The following is a 25,398-nucleotide window of genomic DNA, read 5'->3' as shown; positions in this document are numbered from 1 at the left end:
GGCGCTGAGGGGATTTGAGCATGCATAAAAGTGTAACGAAATTTAACTCTTGATTGCTGCTATGGGTACCTAGTAGATGAAGAAAACCGATGTTGTCACATTCCTAGATGGTTAATAACATAGGGGGGGGAGGGGGTGAAGTTAAAGGGGCCGCCACGCACAAAATAGCTTATATTCCGAGAACCAAAAATCATATGAATACGTTAGACATGTCAAACTGTGCAGAAAAATGCATTCTAAAAAGGTTATGAAGTATAGGAACTTGGGGCAAGAGTGCACACTTACAGTTTAACCCCCCAAAAAATAGGTCAAACTATTAACAATTGAAACAAAACTAATAGTAAGCAATCGTATGTTAGTTGATAACCAAACTACATTTTACTTTTACAATTATCATTAATCATTTATAAAATAATAATATTATAAAAAGTTACATTTGTGAACTCTTGCCCCGTGGGTGGGGCAAGAGTTCCTACGTAAAGGAGCAAATGGACGCACATTGTTTAAAAAAGCACGCAAGATATACTGAAACAGATTTTATTAGTACAAACACTCATTCACTTAAATACTACAAACAATTTAAGTTTAGCACGTTATTGGAGACAATTAGTTCTTTTTAGCAGTAATCACAAGTGAATTTGTTCCCATCCTCATAATTTGAACAAGAGTCATGAATTCTTTGCATGGAGTGCATTGAATCCAGTCCGTCTTTGGCGGTTCCTCAGGACAGATAATTTTGGTACTTGATGTCCTAGGTTGTTGAATTGTTCTTGTACCTTTGGATTTCTTCAACGAGGTGTGAACACTGAAATAACATGTTTGGGGCATGCGAGCTCTTGCCCCAATGGCAATGTGAGCTCTTACCCCACATTCAAAGTTTTTACATGTAAAACTTTTGTAAAAGTTGAGCTGCTGCTTGCTGTGGCCATTAATGGAGCTTAACTAACATGGATATAAACGATATAGAATTGAAACGGTTGAATTAATTATTGGAATATCATATACTAATTCCCAAATTCTTGAATATTAAATCAGAAATAACGGTAAAATGTTCTTATCTCATTGTGAGACGAATAAGCGGAGAGGAACCATCAAACTACAGAGGAATGACGAGGGTACTTTTTTGCACCGGATGAGACTTAGTAAAACCAACTAGCTCAAGCGCAAAGTAAAAATTCCCGCTCTGCGTACTCTTACCCCGTGCACACTCTTACCCCGAGTTACTCTATAGTTTGATGAAAAAGGATAAAAAGTTAGTGAAAATTAAATATTTTGAATTTACGATAAGTTTAATCAGGAATATTATGATTTTTGTTGCTGTTTAGAACCACCGATTATTTAAATAACAACTTTGAAGAGTAGTGTACAATATGGAACTATTATTCCGTAGAATTAATCTTTTTTAATTTAAAAAAGAATCTTTTTTAGAATTAATTTTTCTGCACAGTTTGAAACGTCTAACGTATTCATATGACTTTGGGTTCTCGAGATATAAGCTATTTTATGCGCGGCGCCCCCCCCCCAATTTAACCCCCTCCCCCATGCTATTAACCACCTAGGAATGCGACAACATTGATTTTCTTCATCTACTAGGTACCCATAGCAACAACCAAAAGTCAAATTCTGTTACACTTTATGCATGCTCAAACCCCCTCAGCGCCTCGACTAATTGGCATGTGGAGGAAAAAGTAAAAATGTTTGACAATATTTTTCTTTATTTTGTAAAAATGGTTTTAAAACTTTGGCCCCTCAGTGGTTACCATTGTATTGTTTAACATCATCAATGTCTGTTAATACCAAGGACTTGTTTATCTATAGGTAAAAGAAGATTATGTAGTAACTACTGGAACTTTTGGAGTAATGGAGGAAGATGACAGCAGGGGCTCATCCAAGAAAATATATCTGGATCCGTCTCAGGAATTGATTCCTGTCCCAAAGTTGTTTTGGAAAATATTAGCAAATCCTAATAAAAACTCGTGTATCGTTTTCCTTGTTCATAATAATCCCTTTCTGAACAAGAAACCATCTACAATTTGTAATAATATTTGTCAACAGTATGGGTGGCCGACTGACATGGAAAGTGTAGCAAAAGGTTTTACCTACTGTTGCACTTTTGCAGATTTTAAGAAAGTTGTTAACTATGCTCCTGAGTTGAGCTGTAAGAATGTCCTTGATAGTTTTTAACAAATTTTGTATTGTTTAGTGATACAATGTTAGTAACACAGTGACAGATTTACTTATAGCTGTGCCGATGTCAATATGTAATAGGTAGGTATTGTCCGTTGCTCTTTTGTGATTAAAAAAAGGGAATAGATATACAATAGACAATATTCTTTATTCATCCAAGTACATTGTACAATTGAATAGGGTCAGCAATCAATTATTATTCTAATGATACATGTTTTAATATTGGTTTGTTTAAGAGGTAGGTTAACAAAGTCATCCAGCGAGTAAATAACTTTGTTAATTAAATGTATTCTTTTTTAATATTTTCTGGGATTTTTTAAAAAGCTTTTTCACCAGCATATGTTGGTTTTTTTAGTCTGTATTGATTTCTCCTTATAGAGTTCTATTTTATAGTGTTATAATAATGATATATAGGCTCGTGGGGGACATCATTAGGAATTTTGTTTTTTGCACATAAAATGACGTCAGGAACATATTAACCATAATCCGTTAGTATTTTTAACTGTCTGAAATGATCTCTGGCCGAATAATCTATATTCAATTTCAGCATTAATCTTATATACCCCTTTTGGGGTCTTAACATACAATCCAAAAATTTGTTTTTTTTTTTTTTTTTTTTTTTTTTTTTTTTTTTTGCTCCAAATACAGTAGAACCCCTCATATCCGGCCTTGGTTTTACCGGTCCTCTGTTTATCCGGCCCCTTCCAGGAAGCCAATAAGAAAATGTTTTTCTCGCATCTTACAGACATTTAGATGCAAGCACTAGTCTTTGCGTTTACTCAAGTCATAAAATGAATTGTTCTCACTATTTATCTGTTTGTTTATAATTTATTTACTGTGTCACTATACTCAGTTGAGCTAGTAGGCCTAACCTCTGAACAGTTGGTTGATTATTTTCCAAAGTGGGGTTAGTACAGTACAGTACCGTACCGGTACATTAATTTTTGTATTTCACTAAGTGGATAAGAAAGTTGAGTAACTTATAAATGCATGTACCATTTAAGTCCTAATGATCTTCAAGTCCAATTCATTGTCATTTAACCTCCATTATTGTTTAATATTTTTTGTAGGCCTACCTGGAATCATAGTATTTGTACTATCATTACTTAACGACTTTAGCTTACAAATAATTTTTTTTCAGTTATAAACATGTTTATTCTTCTAAAAATAATCCCAGAACAGACTTGAATGATACTTTTGACTGCATATATTGATTAGATAATATTATTAGATCAATGGTCATTTTCATAGTAGGTTGGTTTATCCGGCCAAATCGTTAACCGGCCAGGGGCTTGGTCCCGTGGTGGTTGGATATGAGGGGTTCTACTGTAAACAAATGACAAAATAAATATTAGAATGTAAGTAAGCAAAATAATATTTTTAATGTTGTTAAATTACAAAAAAAAAGACATTTTTGAAAGTGAATGAATTCCAGAGTTAATTTTTATTAAGATCTTCTTTACATGTTCTTCAATAAAGGTGTGTTTATTGATAGTCAGGCCAAGAAAATTTGTACTTGACTTTGGATCAATTATGTGGGAATCAAACACTATCATTACCTAGTTCTGTTTGACCCCTATTTTGTGGAGTTTTAAATGTTATAAAATTGGGGTTTTTCATGATTTATTGTTAAATTTTGATACATTAAGTAATATCCAAGGTTTCCAAGTTCTATGAAAGCAGCCATTTCCGTTTGTTCAATTTTAGGTGTTTAAATGAGTAAGTTTATATCTTCAGCATACAGACATAGTTCACTGATAAAGGTTTACAGGAAAGTGCTTTGTCCATGTCCTTCACATAGCACAGGAATAGTTATTGTAAAGTCAAAAAGGTAAGTTTTTATTTTGCAAATCTTAAAAATCTGTTCCAACAAAAGACACAATTAAATCAATGCTTTTGCCTTTTAGGTAGAAACCTACAGACTTCAAAATCTAACTTACTTACTTACTTACTTACTTTTTTAGTATATGAGTTTAAATTTGGAAGAATAAGAAACCACCATTGAAAAATATAGTTACAGGCAAAATGATTCCCAACAAAACTTTCCAATACAGAAGAAGATCTTGTCTGAGTCACCCATTTTTTATAGATCCATGGACCTTTTCTATATACTTACCTTCACAGCATTTGAAAAGTACATTTCATTTCATGACAATCTTATTAGTTCTTTTGCATACAGCACTAAAATTAAGATAACAACCTTTCAACTAATTATGTTTTTTTTATGAATAAGACTATAAAGAAACTTTTAATGTCCCAAATTTTAAAAAGTTTTTAGTATTACGGTATACTCAAAGCTCATGATTTATAAAAAGTCACATGTAAATAAAAACAGTACCTTCTACAAATTCAGCCAGGCAGAAGATATATATATATATATATATTTTAATTGCTATATTGGGGGGAAAAATTTGCTATACTACTGTAAATCACCTTTTCATTATATGTTTATCACCTCCAAAAATTTTACATTACATTTTTTACTACAAAAAAAAATGTCTACTATGCAATTGGTAGTATATTTCATAACAAGAGTAGAAAGTGAGTCATTACATATTTGAGACCATGTTTAAAGTGCAAGATTTATCGAGCACTTTAAATGGTCGAAAATTTGTATAGACTCACTTTCACTCGTGTTTTGAACGTTACTTTTCGCTACACTACAAAGAATAACTATTTTCTTCATTACAAAATTCATAGACATTTTTAGGTTATGCTTTCAATTTAAAATTAATGTTCCCCTTAGTTGTTGAAAATTGAAACAGTTGATAAAACAATAACAAATATTTGTTTGTTTACGTCGGCAAAATCCAAAAGATAGTAAACATTACTTTCGCATAGTAAACATTCTTTTGCTGTAGTAAACCATGTTATGATAGATTTTCGTAGGTGATAAACATGCAACAAAAACATGTCATTTCACAGTAGTGTAGCAAAAAAGTTTTTTTTAACATGTATTTTATTTACAATCTGTTCTATAATAGAACAATAAGTAAAATGTCATAACAATTTAACATGAGTTAATTTCACTCCAACGAGTGCACTAACATGCAAAACCAAACATTTTATAAACAAATTAAACTAGAACCATGCAAAAGTAATGTTGACTATCTGTTTTGAGCATACCGACATAAACAATCAACATTTGTTATTGTTTCATCAACTTTTTAAATTTACAACTCCAACTGTACACTCGATGTAAATTTGAACTTTAAATAATATTCTATTAGTTTTGAAATGTTCCTAACTGTAATAAAGAAATATTCCAATATCTAGTTTTAGGTTAAGAATAATTAGTCTTTGTTGTGTGTAGCGAAATTAACGTTCAAAACACGAGTGAAAGAGGTCATTACATATTCTCAACCATAATTAAAGTGCTCGATAAATCTAAAACTTCAAACATAGTGGACTCACTTTCAACCCTTTTTATGAATTATACTATTCAGATATGCAACAAGATTGATCATTAAATTTGAAACTAAGGGTTTGTACAGTTATTACTACTTATTACTCAAATGATATGGTTCAAATTGCATAGTTTTAGCTACTTGTTCAATGTACAAATACAGTTATGTATAACAAAAAGTTATTATTATATTATGTATGTGTGGAAAGGCACTAATAAATATATTAAGTTACTGAGAAAATGTATTATAGTTGTTATCATGAGTCACTTTCCTTCCTGAAATATCTTTCTTTTTTTTTGTCTTAGGACACTAGGCACGAGCCCGAGATTGTTTTCACATTACTTCAGGCTAGACCTAGGGGTTGTGGCATTATCACTTAGATCAAATCCATTGGTGATTTTGCGGGATTTGAACCCAGGACCTCTTGGACCGAAGTCCCGCGCTCTAACCACTAGACAAGCTCGCTAACCCATTTAAAGATAGTATAAACAGCCCAACCACCATGGGGGAGTAACTGTGATGTTTTCTGGTAACTTTAGAGGATACTCTGCCTGTTGTGGTGCGGGTAGGAGGGCCGACGAGATCCATGCATCTCTGAAGCGGTCCACTTTGAGGCCAACCATAGAACGCCTCTCACTCACATTAAATATGAGTGCTGTTTGCATTGATTGACAAGGAACTGAGGAATTCCCAGAGATTCTAATGAAGGATGGAGACGAAACATTAGAAAATATAAATAGGATAATAACCAGTCCTCCTTCACTTGGTGTTGGTGTTGTCAGATCACAAGAAAAACTGATAACCAGTGTCTTTCTAGAAGTTCATGAACTACTTAACATGGATAGTGCCTGGCTCTGTGATTGTGCAATTCTGACATTTAAAATTATCAAGCAACCCAGATAAACATTTAGGCGATGGCTCTCTTCCATGTTAAAGAACGTACGTACAAATCAGTGAACACTGTCCGGTGAGAAGACGATTAAACTACCCGGCAGAGTTTTTTTTTAACTCAGTATCAGCAACCGATCATTGAAGCAAAGATTCTCATGGGTTTTGGTGCTGGGGAGTTGGTATTTATTCCAATAATTCCATTAATTCCTATCAACTACCCGTTTGAGTTTAAGCGGCTACAGTTCCCCGTCACAGTTTGCTTCGCTATGACAATTAATAAATCACAAGACCAGACGTTGTCCACAGCCGTGGTGGAACTGAGCAGATCAGCATGTTTCCCACACGGGCAGTTGTAAGTTGCGTGTTCTAGAGTGAGATCCAGCAAAAGCCTCTCCACTCATGCTCCGGGCGGCCAAACTGCAAACGTAGTGTATGAGGAGGCACTCAGATAAACCACACACATCCTCATTGTCAATGAAAGAAACCTTGGGTGAACGAAGGGGAAGATCTTCTAAATATCATATTTTAAACCACTTCTCATTTAAATGTTTTATTGTAATCTTTTGTAAAAAAATCCATATTATTATCCTTATGTTTAATAGTTTAACTGTCATTATTTACATACTTCTTTTTGATACACCATACTTACTATTGTGTTAGTTAACTCCTTTTTTTATTATTACTGTAAATTAAATTCTTGAATTTATACTTGACATAACAAGATTCCTCATTGTATTTTTTGTACCTACTGTATATTTTATTCAACCCTTACGTACACACACACACACACACACAGCTAGTAACATAATAAAATGAGACCCTGGCATACAGCATCAAATGCACAATATTCATTCACAAGTATTCACAATTCAATTCAATTCAATTCAAAGATACTTTATTCACATATATACAAAAGTATACATGAATGGCGTTCAGAACAATACATCATACATTATATCGCCTAATAACTAGATAGAAAATAGATACATTATACATATATTTAAAATAAATATTCATTTAAATAACCTTAAACCATAGACTAACCAACACAAGTAGACTTCTCATCCCATTGTAAATTTTGAAGCACGTTTTTCGTGTCTAGTTCATGTACGGTGACACTGGGCGCTAGTGTCGCCGAAATTTTGTTTCTATTATTTTAGGGTTAATTTCTTGATTTGTGCTTTACTGTTTGGTTATATAACTAGGGGACAAGTTATTGTTTATGATTAGATCTTATTATGTGGTTAAGAGTGAAAATTTAAAAACGTACGTTTTCATGTCCCTGGCCTTTTACTTCGTAGATACTGGATTTGTAGTTTATTATTGTGTTTTTATATTTTTTGGGACGGGGCAACATGTTACACACATTTATTTAGTTTTAAATAGGTTCTAGGTATTTTTTTTGTATTTTTTAAGTCTCGAAATTCACGACCATGTCCCTAGGGTACATTTTCCAACTTTCACGCTGTTTTTAGACTAATTATTCATGCCGAAATATATAAAGCCATATATATTTTTATGTCATCAATGGTTATTAAAAGGAGCATATTATAATTTTATTGTCATTGCAAACTGACTACCATGACAAAATAAGTCTGTCCCTCAATTTGGCGTCACGACCATTTGGGAATAATTTTCAACTTTGGAGCACGACAGTGGCAAGCCAGTCGATGTAGTCAGTTGGTTTTAGAGACTAGTTCGGGGTGTACGTCAGGATTGTAGTGCCGGTCGTTTCAAGTTGAAAGGAGGAATTGCAAGATTAATAAAGGAAAGATAGTGTTTTTTGTAATTTTGGTGTGTCCATGACCGTACGTAGTCATTCGATGAAGTAGACATGGTGTTAATTTTTGTTTATAAGATATTTCAATTGCTATATTAACCTAGAAGTCCACTTTGTATCCTCGAACATGAGGTGCAGGGCTACCGCCAGAACAGAGCCAAATAACACGTAATTTCACGACCATCGCGGGTTTTTTCACGACTAATCCAGCCTTATGGATTAAAGTGTGTTTGGTCGTGACAATAACTTTAATATAATTGTAAATTGAACAGTTTAGTTCAATTGAAACACATATTTTTATTATAACTAACAGTATAATTGAAGGATTGTTTAGAAAGATTTAGATTACCTATTTCAGACAATTCACGACCGTACCGCTTGTCCCTGACCATCACGTTTATGATTTCTATCATAAAAATTTCAAAAATTAAAATATCGTCATATTTCAATGTTTTATACACAAAAGAAGCACACCTCTTTACAAACATAACGATTTTTTGGATCTCAGGTAAGTTTTTTCGGAGTTATACAAACTTAAAAAGATTTTATTGGCTTTTTTTCAATTTTTTGAGTTTTTTTATAGAAAGACCAAATACACCAAAAGCTCAGTGACCTTTTTATTGTCTAATGGTCAAAAAAGTAAGTTAGTTTGTCTGTGAGAACGAGGTAGAAACCTCAGAACACTTATGGCTGGACTGTCCAGCGTTGGCCCATAGAAGGCTTACATCTCTGGGGAGGTTATTCCTGGAACCAACAGAGATAAGGAAGCTGGGTGTCTTTCAGCTCCTGGGCTACTTGAGAAGCCTAGGGCTGTCAGAATGAATTAAAGGGTGCTACAAAAGGTCTCCAGGCCGAAGTAGCTAGGGGTATGCCATTACCCCAGCCCCCACAAAAAAAAAATAAAGTTAGTTTATAGCAAAACATAGTTATAAAAATAATATTGACTATTTTTAATATTCATTTAAACGTCCGTTATGGTCGTGACACGATTTTGTGTTTTTCCACTAAAGATGCTCTTTAAAAAAAAAAACTACCAAAGATATTGTGTTACCATGGACATTTTATGAAACTTCAAATGTTAATGAAATAAAAAAACTGATAAAAGTTTTGAAAAAAGGGGAAAAAGTTTTGCAAAGTGCTTTTCCTGAAAACGTACGTTTTAAATTTTCACTCTTAAATGAGGTTTTAAATTACTGTAAACAAATTGTAAACAAAACACGACCTCCTACATAAACCGTACAGAACTAACAATAAAATTGTCTTCAGCTGATCCATAAGGATGAGAAATCTACTGAGGGAGAATGTTTTATCTATGCTTAAACACAAAAAAATTCCTTAAAACTGACACCACTGATTTCTTGCGCTTTGGCCGCAAGAAATCTTTTTAATTTTTTTTCAAAGCATTTCAAACTCTTTTCAGATTTTATGATTTCAGGAAGGTAGTTATAGTATTTTATCCCAGAAACAGTTGGATTTTTGTTTGAAATTGCTTTTTTAGAAATATTAATTTGAAAATTTTCCCGATTTCTTGTATTATATGTGTGAACTATTCGTTGTCTTGGCAAAGTCTCTTCATTATTTTTTACATGTAATACTGTTCTATAATTATAAAGACTAAAGACAGTCATAATTTTCAGATTACGAAATTGATCTCTACAACGATCCTCATCAGGAAGCTTAAGCGTAGTCCTAATTACAATTTTTTGAAAATGTAAGATTCTTTGTAGATTGCATAATAATTGATGTTGCACCATAAAGCTCTATACCATAAAGAATGTGTGAGTGAATTAACGAATAATAAACTGATTTCAATGAGTCCAAATTACAAAAAGGGGCCAGTCTTCTCAATGCAAAATTGCCTGAATTAATTTAAAAACATACTTTCTCAACATGTTTTGTCCAGTTAAGAGTGTGATCTAATTGTAGGCCCAAAAAAGTAGTATTATCAGAAAGTTGAAGCTGCGCACTATCCAAATGATTTAATTTAGAAATATCTTTACACTTAAAATTAATTATCGTGGTTTTATTTTTATTCAATAGTAAGTTAAGATTACATAGTTCATCATTAACTTGATCAATTTCTTGTTGAGACTCTGCCAAGACACTATACCAACTTTTTCCACTGATAGTAAAGATTAATATCATCTGCAAATAAACAAAAATGATTATGATTATTTAAACTCAAAGTAGAAAGAGATTTTGGCAAACCACTCAAATAGCATAAAAATAGTACAGGGCCCAAAACAGACCAGACAACAGTCTGTATATGTACTAAATGAACCTCAGAATCTAAAATATGTTCTATATAATGCGGCAAATTCATATACAGCAACCATAATATACGTAAATTGTTTTCATTGTTGCGGCCCGTAAAAAAGCCAGAGTCCTGTGAAATTTTACTGTATACAGTACTGAAATTTTACAACTTACTGTACTGTCTATATTAAGCACTATACGGGAACAAACTGTTACTAACTATATATCATTTTTAAGCTTAGATTGTGTACTACAACTTTTTACCTGAAACATTTTGTTGTGCGACCTCATTTAAAAAATCTAAGGAAAGGTTTCATCAAATTTTACTAATATTATAAATCTGAAAGTTTGTGAGTTTGTGTGTGTGTTTGTGTGTGTGTTGCTCAATCACGCATAAACTACTGGACGGATTGGGCTGAAATTTGGCATGATGATAGCTCACATTCCTGATTAACATTAAAGCATATTCTTATCTCAAAAATCCTTTTGGGCTCCACCCCAGTGGCTCTGGGGTTTCCCATGTTAACCTTATGAGTACTCATATTTAAATGGAATTAATGACCTTAACAGCTGTTTCAATTAAACAAGTTGGTTCTGTTCTATGATGTTCAATAGCATCAAAGTTACAAGGATTACCAATAGGGTGCAGCACTATTATTTTTTTTATTTATGACAACAGCTAATTTCCAACCAAAAGGTGAGTGAGCGTAGCGAACGAACTTCAACCTGGAGGCGAGTTAGCGTAGCGAACGAGCTAACCTGAAGTCAAGTGAGCGCAGCAAACGAGCTCCAACCTAAAGGTGAGTGAGCGTAGCGAACAAACTTCAACCAGGACGTGAATGAGCCATGCGAATACTTATGAAGTTAAACGGGGCAAAGCCCGCGGGTACAGCTAGTTAAACAATAAAAATAAAATGTTTATGTTTATGTTATTTTTTTGCGATATATGAATATTTAGGCTAACATGGTAAATACACTTTTTGTAGAAAATCTTATCGCAAAAAGGATTAACAATAGATTGCATTGCTATCCTTACCTGTCTTGAAGTTATAGCTCATTTTCTAAGAGACTGTAAATGTATCTAAAAAGTGGGGTTGAGAAGAAAGCACAAGGGGGAGAAGCGGGGACTTTTGGGAAAATGAAAATACACATCTCAACAAGGTCTAAACAGCATAGAAAAATCCAGCTTTCCCAGAATTACTTCCGGCATCTGCCTTATTTATACCATTGACTGGGCTATTGTTTTGAACTGCTCTCCTAAGGTTGCCAGTTTCACAGTACCGATCAGAGTTTATTGTTGCACCACGTCCAAGAAAGCACCTTGCCTGTTCCTAAAAACCGTCGCCGTAATCTTCCTTTCTGACAATATTTGCAAACATTTTCTTGTTTTTTTTTGGGGGGGGGTGCATGTGTGCCCCCACTCCATGGACTGTAATTTTGTTTCGCAATTAACCTTTTTACCCATGTCTCATCACGATGCGATCTAGTAGTGAATCACCATGTCTGTCGTAGGAATCCAGAAATGTCAAAGCTGCCCCGAGTCGCTGACCTTTATGGTGGTCAGTGAGCATTTTTGGCACTCATATTGCACAAAATTTGTGTTAGCTTAACCTTTGTGTGACAATTTCAAATAACAAGTCCGTGAAACTTGTGGGAAACAAAGCAAAAGCTCCGTTATTGTGAAACGCCGGTTTTTGCAAACCTTTTCATCAACTTTAGCAATAGTTCATCAGTCACAATGCTCGGGCGTCCGCTCTTCGCTTTGTCATGAACGAACGTCATGAAACTGAATGCACCATTTTCGCACAAAACTTTCATTCATTACATTGATTCCGTAAACTTCCCACACTTGGTGATACATGTCTATCATCGGCACTGACCGCACCGCACAACTGGCGGGATTTTCAATCACAGCGCACATCTTCAGTTGAAATTGCAAAAAAAACTGGCAGTGCGGAGATGTTCCCGTTGTCACGGCTGGACACCAACTGAGTTGCCGAGTGTTTGGTGCGCACCACCAAAATGTACAAGCAGCGTTAGAAGAAACTTTCCTTGCTTTCCGAATAGCCCTCGCAATAAAATAATTTTACTATTTTATATACACATAAATAAATGAATGAAAAATAGATGAAGCTTATTGTCAACTCCTCAATATAAAAACTCTGAAAATTTAAACAGTATGATTGTTTTTTAATAATATTTGTTGCCATAGTTAGCATCATATTCTAGTTTTGAATAACAAAATTTTGTAAATTTAAAAAGGAAAACTTAAAGGTTTGACCTTTTACCAAAAGTTAAGAACAGCCAAGGTTCCCTTTCCGACAACTATTAGCTTGGTGAATGACTGATTAACAAAAACTGAGTCTTTTGTATATGGGCTTGTGAAAACATAAGTCAATTGTAAACATTTTCGTCTGTTCTTGATGTCCCATACTTCCTTCCTTTTAGTTTTTGACACAGATATCAAAGACTTTGGAGTAGTTATTATTAAGCTACCGTCAAACACATTAAGTAACTCTATTTTACCACAGTCAAATTTGAATGAAAGAACAGTGTCGAGTGTTAGAAGGTCAACAAGGTACACACAAAAAGCAGTAGCCAATAAGAGTTGATTGTTCACAACTTTAGATTGTTTGTGGCAGACTAACTCTGGAAAAGTTTTCTCTCCAATTATTACACCCCACTTATAGTCATACAGAACTATTACAGTCTTAGGTAATGATGGATCTTCTATGAAATAGTTGTGCAAACGACAAAATAATATAATGAGGTCTCTATGTAGAACAGCATGAAAAGGGACATATGTAGTAGAAGAACCTTTTGTATTGGTCCAAAAAGTTCTGAAAAAATCTCTTGAAAAACTATAAGTCAAAACCTCATAAACTGTACCTAAAGCATTGTATTGCCTTTGTGGATCATTAATTTCCAAACAGAGTGTCAAATCATTTCCGTTCCTTGCAGCACATAGGACATCAAAATCATTCCCAGCTTTTGGAGGTTCTAAAGCAACTATCTTTTTCCCCGTTTGTGTATCCCAAATGTGAATTACAGGCTTGCCGACCTTGTGGCTGTAAATTTTTGTTTCTATGATTTTGTGGTAGCAAACAGTATACATTTCTTCGGGAGTGGTGAATTCTGGAATCTTGTGCATCGGTTCACACTGGTCAAACAAAATGATATAGACCAAAGGTAAATTCTTATCGGGGAGATTAATGCCATACATCTGAATAAGCTTCCCTACTTCTACAATGACAAGCTTGTCTCCAGCTACTTGATAGTGTAATCCCTCATAGAAGTAGTTATGGTAAAGTAATCGAACACTAGTGTGTCGAAATGGAATGTCTTCAATATTCCAAACAACTATCCTATGTCCATAAAAATCGTATAGAAATAAATACACATTTTCATAAATAATAGGGGTCCCACTTTTCAAACACATGTAGTAAAGCCCTGTCGATGAATTAACTTTATGTTCCACAAACCTTCCATTCTTCCAGTTATTTAACAGTTGGTTTTGGTGCATATAGTTGGTTCGCTCATTACACATTGGGTCCAAGTCATGTCTTATATAAGATATTCCATAAGATGTATCAACTTTTGGCTTTGATTTTGTTATGCACTTTGTTATATTATTTTTACAAAACCTCCGCCAGATGAGATCATCGTTCAGTACTGTTCTGAGTCTAGAACAGGCTGCTGAGCATGCCAACAAATCTTTTGCTGTTAAGAATTGAGCAATTAAGTGTAGAATTTCTGCAGGTAAGCACTCTAATGCAGACATTTCTCTTTTGTTTTCCTGAAAAAAAAAACAAACAGGTTTATAGCTAAACAGAAATTCTTGAACTAAATAGTTACTACAGTACACCATAGTCGTTCTGAACTTCTTGATCAGCAAAATACGTACCATATTGTTAATTTTACCGAATGAAAATAAAAATATGTCTTATACTCTGTTGACTCACAGGAGGGTAAAGAGGGCAGGTGGTGAAAAATTTGGATTGGACACTCCTAATCATCATCAGAGACCAAATAGGCAAATGGAATTGATTGACCTTTCTGTACTCCATCAATATAAAACTAATTACGGTACGGTACCTATAGCCTGGATAAATTAATTTTTACATGAGAGAATACCGTCCAGTGGTGTAGTGGGACAGGAAAACGTGGGTACAGCATTTTTTAGTAAGGGCCAGTTGTGCGTATAGCTTCTTAGTTTGTATGTTTGCCGCAATGAGGCTCCTCGTGGCTTATTGGCTTTAATTGGTGAACAAAACGGCACCATTTGTAGCTCTTTAGCTGACGATTACATTTTGACGTGTGTCTAGAAAATTTTAAATGGTTGAATCCCCACCATATGTGAGAAAAGGTCAGTGATATGTTTTTGAACTGTAAGAAACGTATAGGCTTTTATTGCAGCTGACTAAAGTGTATGGCCTTAATACATTGAGTGAGGGTAAAGTGTAGAAACGAGTTAGGGAATTTTAAAATAGCCGTGAAAATATCCATTTTGGAAGGAATTTTTTGTGAGTACCCATATTTTTTATAGAAGACCACAAAGGAAAATTATTTTACGGCCATTTTTACGCCCCCTAACCCATTTCCGCACCTTAGCCTCTTTCTCTGCATTAGGGCCATATCATTCAGTCATACAGGGTGAGTTTCTACTAAGTGCGTTAATTTTTACCAGTTATTCTACTCACTAAAAGGAACACAAATTTTCCAACCCTACCCGTTAGGCTGTAAGGGCCGATTATATGAATTTTTTAAATTACCTGGAGTAGCTTTAATAAAACGAGCATAGAAATCAAACCATTACATGTACATCATTATAACTTATACCAATGAAAAGAACGTTAAATTTCCTACAAAACCATTGCAACATCTTTAACAAACGACCATATTTTCATCGTTGTATGTCTCACATAAGATAAATAAAGAAGTTTGTAAATTACTTCTTTACAAATTCAAAGTGGTGTTACAACCATTAACACTAATGTGATGTTTTGTCAAATTACGTAAAAAACTTTCGCATTTCATGCCCTTTAAAATGATGTAACCCATAAGGTGATTGCTGTATTTAAAAATCGAAAAATTAGATCAAAACTGCGTCAAGGTCAGTGTTTTCGGAATCAAAACATTGAACCCAATGTAATACAGTATCTGTTAATGTCTTTACCATCTTTTAATCAGCTGAGATCTGATGAGCTGGGTGTTAAAACTTTGTTTACAAAACCATCTGATTTCAATTGTTGGCTTGTAAACATTCAAATTATTAACTATTTCATTATTTTATAATTCTATGACAAAAATTCAGAATAAATTTGATAAAAATCGAGGTATAATACATTTTTACATATAAACAAAATAAATCCTGTAGAGTCTGGTTTTTGGGTTTTTAATCAAAGTAAATTTTCAAAATGCCCATCATTTTTGCTCTAATACATGTGCACATTCTTTTCCAAAAGTTTCTTACTGTTGCCTTTAATTTTAGCTCCTCTTGAAGAAGGTTGTAAGCTTCAGTCCGATTTCTTAGCTCATCCGCTGTTTGAACTGGTGTTCGGTAATTTCCATGTTTGAGGTAACCTCAAGCGTAGAAGTCCATTGGAGTCTGGTGACTGTGGTGGCCAAGCAATTGATCCACCCCTTCTAATCCACATGTAACGAAACTATTTCCAATGTAAATTGGCACACCATTATCGGAGTGGGAGGTGCACCGGTGCACCATATGCTTGTTATAAACTATTTGCTGACGCACATCCAACGGGACGTTTTCAATGAGCCTTGGTAGAGTATCAGCATAGATTAAAGGAGTATACTCCTTTAATCTATGGTATCAGTAAAGACGTTGAGATACTGACAGCAGTTAAATGAATATGGAAGATCAATGAAAGGGCCAAATAAATGGTTTTAGAGTAATCTATCCCATACATTCAGTTTAAACCTTGTTTGGTTTTTACACTGGTGTATAACATGTGGGTTTTCTGTGGCATAATTATGTCCATTATGGATGTTGTAAATACCATCCCATATCTTAGACTCGTCCGTCCAGAAAATCTTCTTGAAGAAGTCACGATGATAAAGTCAACTAACAGAGCGACATAACTGAAGTCTCTGTAGACAACCTATTGGTTCAATGATCTGTTGTACTCGTGTGAAATGGTAGGAATGCAATTTTCCTTTCTCAATAGCTGAGAAATACCTAGGTCACGAGAAACTGTCCTTGTTCTTGTCCGTGGATCGTCCTCAAACCACCCCAACACATCAGACACAGCTTCTTAAACAAACACACACACATCTTGTATCACGTTCCCAACAGAACGATGTTTAGTGTTCATGGAAACTTGTATGGACACTGGTGAATCTTCATTCATTTGAAAGTCACCTATCAGCAAACTGACGACTGTATTCAGGACAAATTATAGCCGCATTTGAGAGCAGAACCCATAAAATAAAACCATATCGAGATACATACTTCTTGATAATTTGAATGTTTACAAGCCAACAATTGAAATCAGATGGTTTTATAAACAAAGTGTAACACCCAGCTGATCAGATCTCAGCTGATTAAAAGATGGTAAAGACATTAACTGATACTGTATTACATTGGGTTCAATGTTTTGATTCCGAAAACACTGACCTTGACGCAGTTTTGATCTAATTTTTCGATTTTTAAATACAGCAATCACCTTATGGGTTACATCATTTTAAAGGGCATGAAATGCGAAAGTTTTTTACGTCATTTGACAAAACATCACATTAGTGTTAATAGTTGTAACACCACTTTGAAGTTGTAAAGAAGTAATTTACAAACTTCTTTATTTATGTTATGTGAGACATACAACGGTAAAAATATTGTTGTATGTTAAAGATGTTGCAATGGTTTTATAGGAAATTTAATGCTCTTTTAATTGGTTTATGTTATAATGATGTACGTGTATTGGTTTGATTTCTATGCTGGTTTTAGTGAAGCTACTACAGGTAATTTTAAAAATTCACATATTCGGCCATTACAGTCTAACGGGTGAGGTTGGAAAATTTTTGTTTGGCATTTTTTGTTCCTTTTAGTGAGTAGAATAACTGGTAAAAATTAACGCACTTAGTAGAAACTCACCCTGTATACAGTAGCGATGGATGTCGGCATCAGATATCTATATAATTAATACGCTACATGAAACTTTGTCGGTTGAACTCCTCCGCCATTTCTTAACCGATTTTATCCATTGACGTCTCATTGGAAAGAGCGTGTCGCGTAGATTTGCAAACTGGCCTTACATTTTTGAAAAAATCCCTTGGGCTCTGCCCCAGTGGCTTTGAAAGTTCCCATGTTATCCTTATGAAGAACATAATTGTTTACATTTTGATCAGCTGTATAATTTAATTGCTGTTATTTTTTTTAATTCAATGAAATGCGTTGAGTACATTTATTTACTATTTGAGTTTGTGTAAACATAACCCCCAAGACGGATCGTGTTAGTATGGTTGTATCTTAAATTTGTGTATTTATCGTTGTTTTGTGTCGCTATGACGGATCGTGTTAGCATGATTGTAATTAAAATTTGTGCATTCATCGTTGTTTTGTGTAGCTATAATTTGTTTATTTGTTGTTTTTTTATGCCTCCGACGCGACGACAACGAAACATAAACAGGAGGCGTAATCGTGATAACGACCGCAGCTACAGAAACATAACAGTGTGGTGCGTAATAGGCTTAACTCATCACAGTCAGCACCTGACCCTGGACAAACTCAACTATTAGGTTAAGGTTACAAATGCGCCCTTTAACACTACCCCAAAACGACTTTTCGTTCTCAATTAGTTCTCTATCATGACCTGTGTTGCCTGTACAGCGAGGCATTTTAAGAATGAGAAAACTGGCCGGAATGCTTTAGGTTTATCAATAACGAAGATAAACATGGTTTGAGTTACAGTACACACCGGTAATCTTATTGAGTTGAGTTTTTTAAACACATTGTAAATATGACTGTTATTCGTTTTGAAATAATTCCTGTAATACTTTGCAATTGCTCGAATTCGAGCAACATGTACACTAGTACCTATTTATTTTGGTACACGCGGACAACGGAGCTATACGCAAAAACAGCCCTTGTACATAATAAGAATCCCTTGTGGAATAAAACAACATCTTCAGAACAGTCTAATTTAAAATACCCCCGCCGCAGCAAACCTGCAGACTAAGCGAATTTCCATATGTCTGATTGGATTTACACTAAAATGTCTACTTAAAAATTTAACATTTATTTCCTATTTAAATAGAATTATTTTAACAGGTTCTTAGGTTTGCTGCATCAGGGAGGGTAAAACTTTTTTTTGTAAAATGTTAATAGTTAGTAAGAAATAAAAACATTTTCCAAATTTGATCAAAATATGTTCATAAACAAGCAAACTACAACAGTTTACTCATTCTCCATAAGAATAACATGGGAATTTAAAATTTACATTTTTTTGGAATTTTCTTCGTAACCATTAGGCGCATACTAACACTTCAATATACTAAATTATTTGTTTTTTTAAGCTCTACAAAATGGTTTGAAAAGATTTTGCAAAATTTTATTTTTTTTGGGTCAAAAATGGGAAAAACCTATTTTTACCCCATAAAACCCCCCGTAAACCCCCGTTCCCATAGTCCGATCATGCTGGTTCGCGAACTCGTTCGAGTTTATCCCGCCTTACACCTTCAAACCAAATTTTATCAAAATCGGACAAAAATTACTCAAGTTATCGTGCGGATGGACACATATATATATATATATATATATATATATATATATATATCTCTATATATAGATATATAAAAATTTGAACGAATGGTGTTTTTGGCCTCTGGGGACATCAAAATGAAAAAGTAAATCGGTCCCGGGCCTAGGTCTTACCATGAGACCTACGGTAATAGCTACTTCCCTATAGGGAAATTCGCTAAAATATATATTTATTTGAGAAAAATGAAAGGATGTTGTTTCTAGGTTTTTTACCTTTAAGTTGGTACGTTATTGTAGTATTGCTTGGTATTGCATTCAGTTTAAAGATATTGATCTGAAATTATATCAATTATATTAAGAGATGATATTAAGAGTTTATGTGATATTCCTATATTCAAGAACAAATTATTAATTATGTTGTAATTAACATACCTTTTGATTGCCAGGTTCTTGATGAATTAAGAAGTTTACACTCTATGTACATTTTGCCACAAGTGTGGCATCATCAGGAGCTGTTTCTTGTTTCTTGTCACATCACTTAGTCACTAAAAAAACACACTGTCCTATTTTTATTTACACTTATTTACATTCGCGGACGATTCATGGCGCGAGTGTGGAATTCCAAGCGTGACCGGGGGGCTACATATGTCACTGTCCGAATGCCCAGCTATTGTCCTTGTACTGGCTTCTTGAGGTGTTGGTAGGTCAGGGGATGGGGGTGAGTTTATGATACTGGAGCTTTCTCTTCTAAGACTACGATGTAGCCAAGTCTCTGCGGCGTTGTCATATTGTTCTTCTAGCTGGTTTATGAGTTTGAAAATTATTGAATTGTTGTAATCTTCTTTTTTGTTTAGAAGGGTATCTAGGTTTGAACTATGGAAATGTTTTCTGTACATCATCTTCTTTAATATGACAACGCCGCAGAGAGACTTGGCAACATCAAAGTCTTAGAAGAGAAAGCTCTAGTATCATAAACTCACCCCCATCCCCTGACCTACCAACACCTCAAGAAGCCAGTACAAGGACAATAGCTGGGCATTCGGACAGTGACATATGTAGCCCCCCCGGTCACGCTTGGAATTCCACACACTCGCGCCATGAATCGTCCGCGAATGTAAATAAGTGTAAATAAAAATAGGACAGTGTGTTTTTTTAGTGACTAAGTGATGTGACAAGAAACAAGAAACAGCTCCTGATGATGCCACACTTGTGGCAAAATGTACATAGAGCGTAAACTTCTTAATTCATCAAGAACCTGGCAATCAAAAGGTAAACGATATTAAGCGGTTATCTATTGTAAAGTAAGGCCTCTATTGACCTCCTGTTCTGTTGTCCAAGATATTTCCATAATTTTGACGATGTTTTACACAATGTAGCCGGTCGTGGTAGTCGAAAAAATACTTCATTACCCTCCCTGTTGCAGCAAACCTAAGTACTTGTTAAACTAATGCTATTTAAATAGGGAATAAATGTGATATTTTTATGGAGACATTTTAATGTAAATCCAATCAGGCAAATGGAAATTCGCTTAGTCTGCAAGTTTGCTGTGGCAAGGGTATTTTATAAAGCTATAGAACTTTGAAATTTTGTTATGAAAAAGGGTAATTTTGAGAAAAACTATTTTAAAAATTTCAAATACGCATAAAAAGAGTTTTTTTCTGTATTTAAGAAACGATTTTGGTATCAAAAGAAAGCTTATAATGTCCTCTTTGGAGGCAATACCCATTTTTGTCTTAACTCACAATAGTTTTCATTTGAATAATTGTTTTATCGAAGCATGTTGTAAAAATCGCATTTCAGAAAAGGGACCTCTTGTCGGCCCTATGTTATTTCTCCATAAAACAAAACATTAGCGTTCTCAGCCGAATTAGATTAACCAGGAGTTTTCATTCTGAATTTTTTTGACATTTTTATCATACATTTTTTTACTGTTTGTAGAAGAATAATATCACCGCCGCAGCAAACCTGCAGACTAAGCGAATTTCTATTTGCCTGATTGGATTTGTACTAAAATGCCTCCTGAAAAATATCACATTTATTCCCTATTTAAATAGAATTAGTTTAACGAGTACTTAGGTTTGCTGCGACAGGGAGGGTAAAAAGGTGTTTTTGTTGTAAAATGTTAATATTTTAGTAAGAAATGAATGTATTTTACATATTCTATCGAAATATGTTCATAAACAAGCAAACTACAACAGTTGATTTATTCTCTATAAGAATAACATGGGAATTTTAAATTTACAATTTTTTGGAATTTTCTCCGTAACCATTAGGCGCACAATAACGCTTCAATATACTAAATTATTTGTTTTTTTAAGCTCTACAAAATGATTTGGAAAGAAATTGTGAAATTTTGTGTTTTTAGGGTCAAAAATGGGAAAAAACCTATTTTTACCCCATAAAACCCCCCATAAACCCCCGTTCCCATAGTCCGATCATGCTGGTTAGCGAACTCGTTCGAATAAATGTAGGTTTACTTGTTTATACAAAATTTCATCAAAATCGGATCATTTTTGCTCGAGTTATCGTGCTAACGGACACACACATATATATATATATATATATAGAATGAGGTTATGGTAAAAATGACTTGACAATGGACTTAGTTCCGAAACATGTCGTCATGAAAAATAAAATAATTACTAAAAGGGTACTTTGTTATATATGTTTTAATTTTATTATATTAGTAGCCCTAAAAATGCAAGAAAATAATATATATATATATATATATGAATTTGAACGGATGGTGTTTTTGGCCTCTAGGGACCTCAAAACGAAAAAAGTAAATCGGTCCCGGGTCCAGATCTTACCATGAGTACTACGGTAATAGCTTATTCCCTATATGGGAAATTCGCTAAAAAGGTACCTCTTGTCGGGACCGCAAAATTTGTGAGATATTTTGTTCTCCGTAAACTGAACTTTGTTGTAGTTCTCTACGTGTCCCCTAGAATGCTGGAAAATTCTTTTTTTGCACTAAAGTCTGTTTATAAAGTGAATATTACTCTTGTCATTATGGCGAAATAACATTGAGCGACAAGAGATGCCTTTTCTCAGACCGTGCAGAGGCTAACAAAATGATTTATTTCGACCTTTTACATCTTCCTTTTGATATTTTAACCGATGCTGTCCTGTTCTATGTAAAATGAGGTATAACAGTCGATAAAAAACCGAATTTAGATATTTTTGACCCTAATTACTTATATCGGCCGTACCTACTTAAAATTTTGCGTCGTCGACAAGAGGCCCTTTTTGCTTTCCACATCACATATATTTATATTTTAGCGAAATACCCATATTTCCCATGTTTAAGGGAATAAGCTATTACCATAGGAGGTACCCATAAAAACCCCATAAAATAACAAAAAATAGGATTTTAGACAAAAATCCGGTATTGATTGATGTGTTATAATGTTATATTCACATATTATCATATGTTAAATGTATCATATGGTAGTTGGAGGTAAACAATATCAGTCATGTTTATGTTTCAGTCTTGAGTTGAATTGTAAATAAACTTCTGAACTTTAAATGTTAAAGCTTCTAATTTTATTTATATTTTCTGATGTTATGGTCCTTACAATTTTGATAGTTTTTAGCGAATTTCCCTATAGGGAAGTAGCTATTACCGTAGGTGGCATGGTAAGACCTAAGCCCGGGAGCGATTTACTTTTTCATTTTGATGTCCCCAGAGGCCAAAAACACCATTCGTTCAAATTTTTATATATGTATATGTATATATATATATATGTGTGTGTGTCCGTGAACGCGATAACTTGAGTAATTTTTGTCCGATTTTGATGCAATTTGGTTTAAAGGTGTAAAGCGGGATAAACTTGAATGAGTTCGCGAACCAGCATGATCGGACCATGGGAACAGGGCTTTACGGGGGGTTTTATAGGGTAAAAATTGGTTTTTCTCACTTTTGACCCTCAAAACACAAGGTTTCCCAATTAATCTTTATACCTTTTTAAAGAGCTTAAAAAAACAAATAATTTAGTATATAAAAGTATTTTTGTACGGTTATTGGTAACAGAGAAAATTTAAAAAATTGTAAATTTAAAATTCCCATGTTATTAGCGAATTTCCCTATAGGGAAGTAGCTATTACCGTAGGTGGCATGGTAAGATCTAAGCCCGGGAGCGATTTACTTTTTCATTTTGATGTCCCCAGAGGCCAAAAACACCATTCGTTAAAATTTTTATATATGTATATATATATATATATATGTGTCCGTGAACGCGATAACTTGAGTAATTTTTGTCCGATTTTGATGCAATTTGGTTTAAAGGTGTAAAGCGGGATAAACTTGAATGAGTTCGCGAACCAGCATGATCGGACCATGGGAACAGGGCTTTACGGGGGGTTTTATGGGGTAAAAATTGGTTTTTCTCACTTTTGACCCTCAAAACACAAGGTTTCCCAATTTATCTTTATACCTTTTTAAAGAGCTTAAAAAAACAAATAATTTAGTATATAAAAGTATTTTTGTACGGTTATTGGTAACAGAGAAAATTTAAAAAATTGTAAATTTAAAATTCCCATGTTATTCTTATGGAGAATATTGTAAAATGTTGTAGTTTGGTTGTTTATGGATATACAGGGTGAATTTTAAATGAGTTCCCCCCCTACTTTTTTCTACATTTCTTAAGATATCATCTCCGGACCACGTCAGATCATTGTTGAGTAGTAAGTACTTCATTTTGACTAGGTATACATTTCTGGCCGCCATCTTGGATCCGCCATATTGGATACAAAGTTTTTTTTTTCAAACGTAAAGGTAGGGTTGTGACCCATTATTTCAAACTAGAATTTTACGCTGATTACAATGCCGCAATTAGTTTTTAAAAATCTTGATTCGTTCTAAAGTTATGAGGACTTTTTATAACTTTATTTTTAGCCCATTTTAACATTGTGTATTAACAAACTAAGACCATAATCTCAAAATAGTGCTAGATAAAGATAAGTATACACCACCATTCATTGTCGACATATTTTCATTTGGTTATGACGGATGTAGTTTTTTCAGCCGCCATCTTGGAGCCGCCATTTTGAAATGTGATCAATTAATTTAAATATGAAGGTGGTGTTGTGACCCATCATTTTGAACTACTTTTTTATACTGGACTCAATGCTGCAATCCGTTTTTGGTTATCAAGCTTTCTTGATGAAATATTAAAATGCTCTTATTTAAAATTTCAATATTTCAAAATCCAAAGATGCAAATGAAAAACAGATTGCGGCATTGAGTTCAGCATAAAAAAGTAACTCAAAATGATGGGTCACAACACCACCTTCATATTTAAATTAATTGATCACATTTCAAAATGGCGGATCCAAGATGGCGGCTGAAAAAACTACATCCGTCATAACCAAGTGAAAATATGTCAACAATGAATGGTGGTGTATACTTATCTTTATCTAGCACTATTTTGAGATTATGGTCTTAGTTTGTAAATGCACAATGTTAAAATGCGCTAAAAATAAAGTTATAAAAAGTCCTCATAACTTTAGAACAAATCAAGATTTTTAAAAACTAATTGCGGCATTGTAATTAGCGTAAAATTTTAGTTTGAAATAATGGGTCACAACCCTACCTTTACATTTGAAAAAAAAACTTTGTATCCAATATGGCGGATCCAAGATGGCGGCCAAAAATGTATACCCAGTCAAAATGAAGTACTTACTACTAAACAATGATCTGACGTGGTCCGGAGATGATATCTTAAGAAATGTAGAAAAAAGTAGGGGGGGAACTCATTTAAAATTCACCCTGTATTTTGATCAAACTTGGCAAACTTATTTATTTTGTACTAAGCTATTAATATTTTACTAAAAAACACACTTTATTAGTTTCCTTGTAGCAGCAAACCTAGGTACTCGACCTATAATGTTATTTAAATATATTTAATTAAAAATCAATTCAGACAAATGGAAATTCGCTTAGTTGTCAGGTTTGCTGCAAAATTTTTAATATTTTTGAAATTTTGATTTTTAATGGGGATTTTCCTATAAAACCCCATAAAATAGCGGAAAAATATTACTTTCCCAAAAATGACCCAAATGATTTTGATAAAAATGTAGTATGTTATAGTCATTTATATTATGAACAAAATGGTACAAATCCCATTTCTTTTTAAAATTACGGTTCAAAAGTTATGGTA

General features: G+C 33.9%; 2 protein-coding genes across 2 annotated transcripts in view; one reads left to right on the top strand and one right to left on the bottom strand.

The window, feature by feature from the left end:
* LOC128983958 (uncharacterized) overlaps positions 1-2,775 on the top strand; it is a 44,207-nt gene extending 41,432 nt beyond the window's left edge. Inside the window, exon 11 of the mRNA XM_054403237.1 lies at positions 1,819-2,775. Within this exon, the coding sequence (XP_054259212.1) occupies positions 1,819-2,184 (366 nt within the window). The 3' untranslated portion in view covers positions 2,185-2,775. The remainder of the gene's footprint in view (positions 1-1,818) is intronic.
* Positions 2,776-7,363: 4,588 nt separating this feature from the next.
* Positions 7,364-25,398, bottom strand: part of LOC128985534 (uncharacterized) — a 28,572-nt gene continuing 10,537 nt past the window's right edge. Inside the window, exon 3 of the mRNA XM_054405122.1 lies at positions 7,364-14,317. Within this exon, the coding sequence (XP_054261097.1) occupies positions 12,806-14,317 (1,512 nt within the window). The 3' untranslated portion in view covers positions 7,364-12,805. The remainder of the gene's footprint in view (positions 14,318-25,398) is intronic.

This window comes from Macrosteles quadrilineatus, unplaced genomic scaffold (assembly GCF_028750875.1).
Source record: "Macrosteles quadrilineatus isolate MER2022 unplaced genomic scaffold, UCM_ALF_1.0 Scaffold_2__2_contigs__length_208266976, whole genome shotgun sequence".
NCBI classification, from domain to species: domain Eukaryota; kingdom Metazoa; phylum Arthropoda; class Insecta; order Hemiptera; family Cicadellidae; genus Macrosteles; species Macrosteles quadrilineatus.
This window is presented reverse-complemented; position numbering and strand designations above follow the sequence as displayed.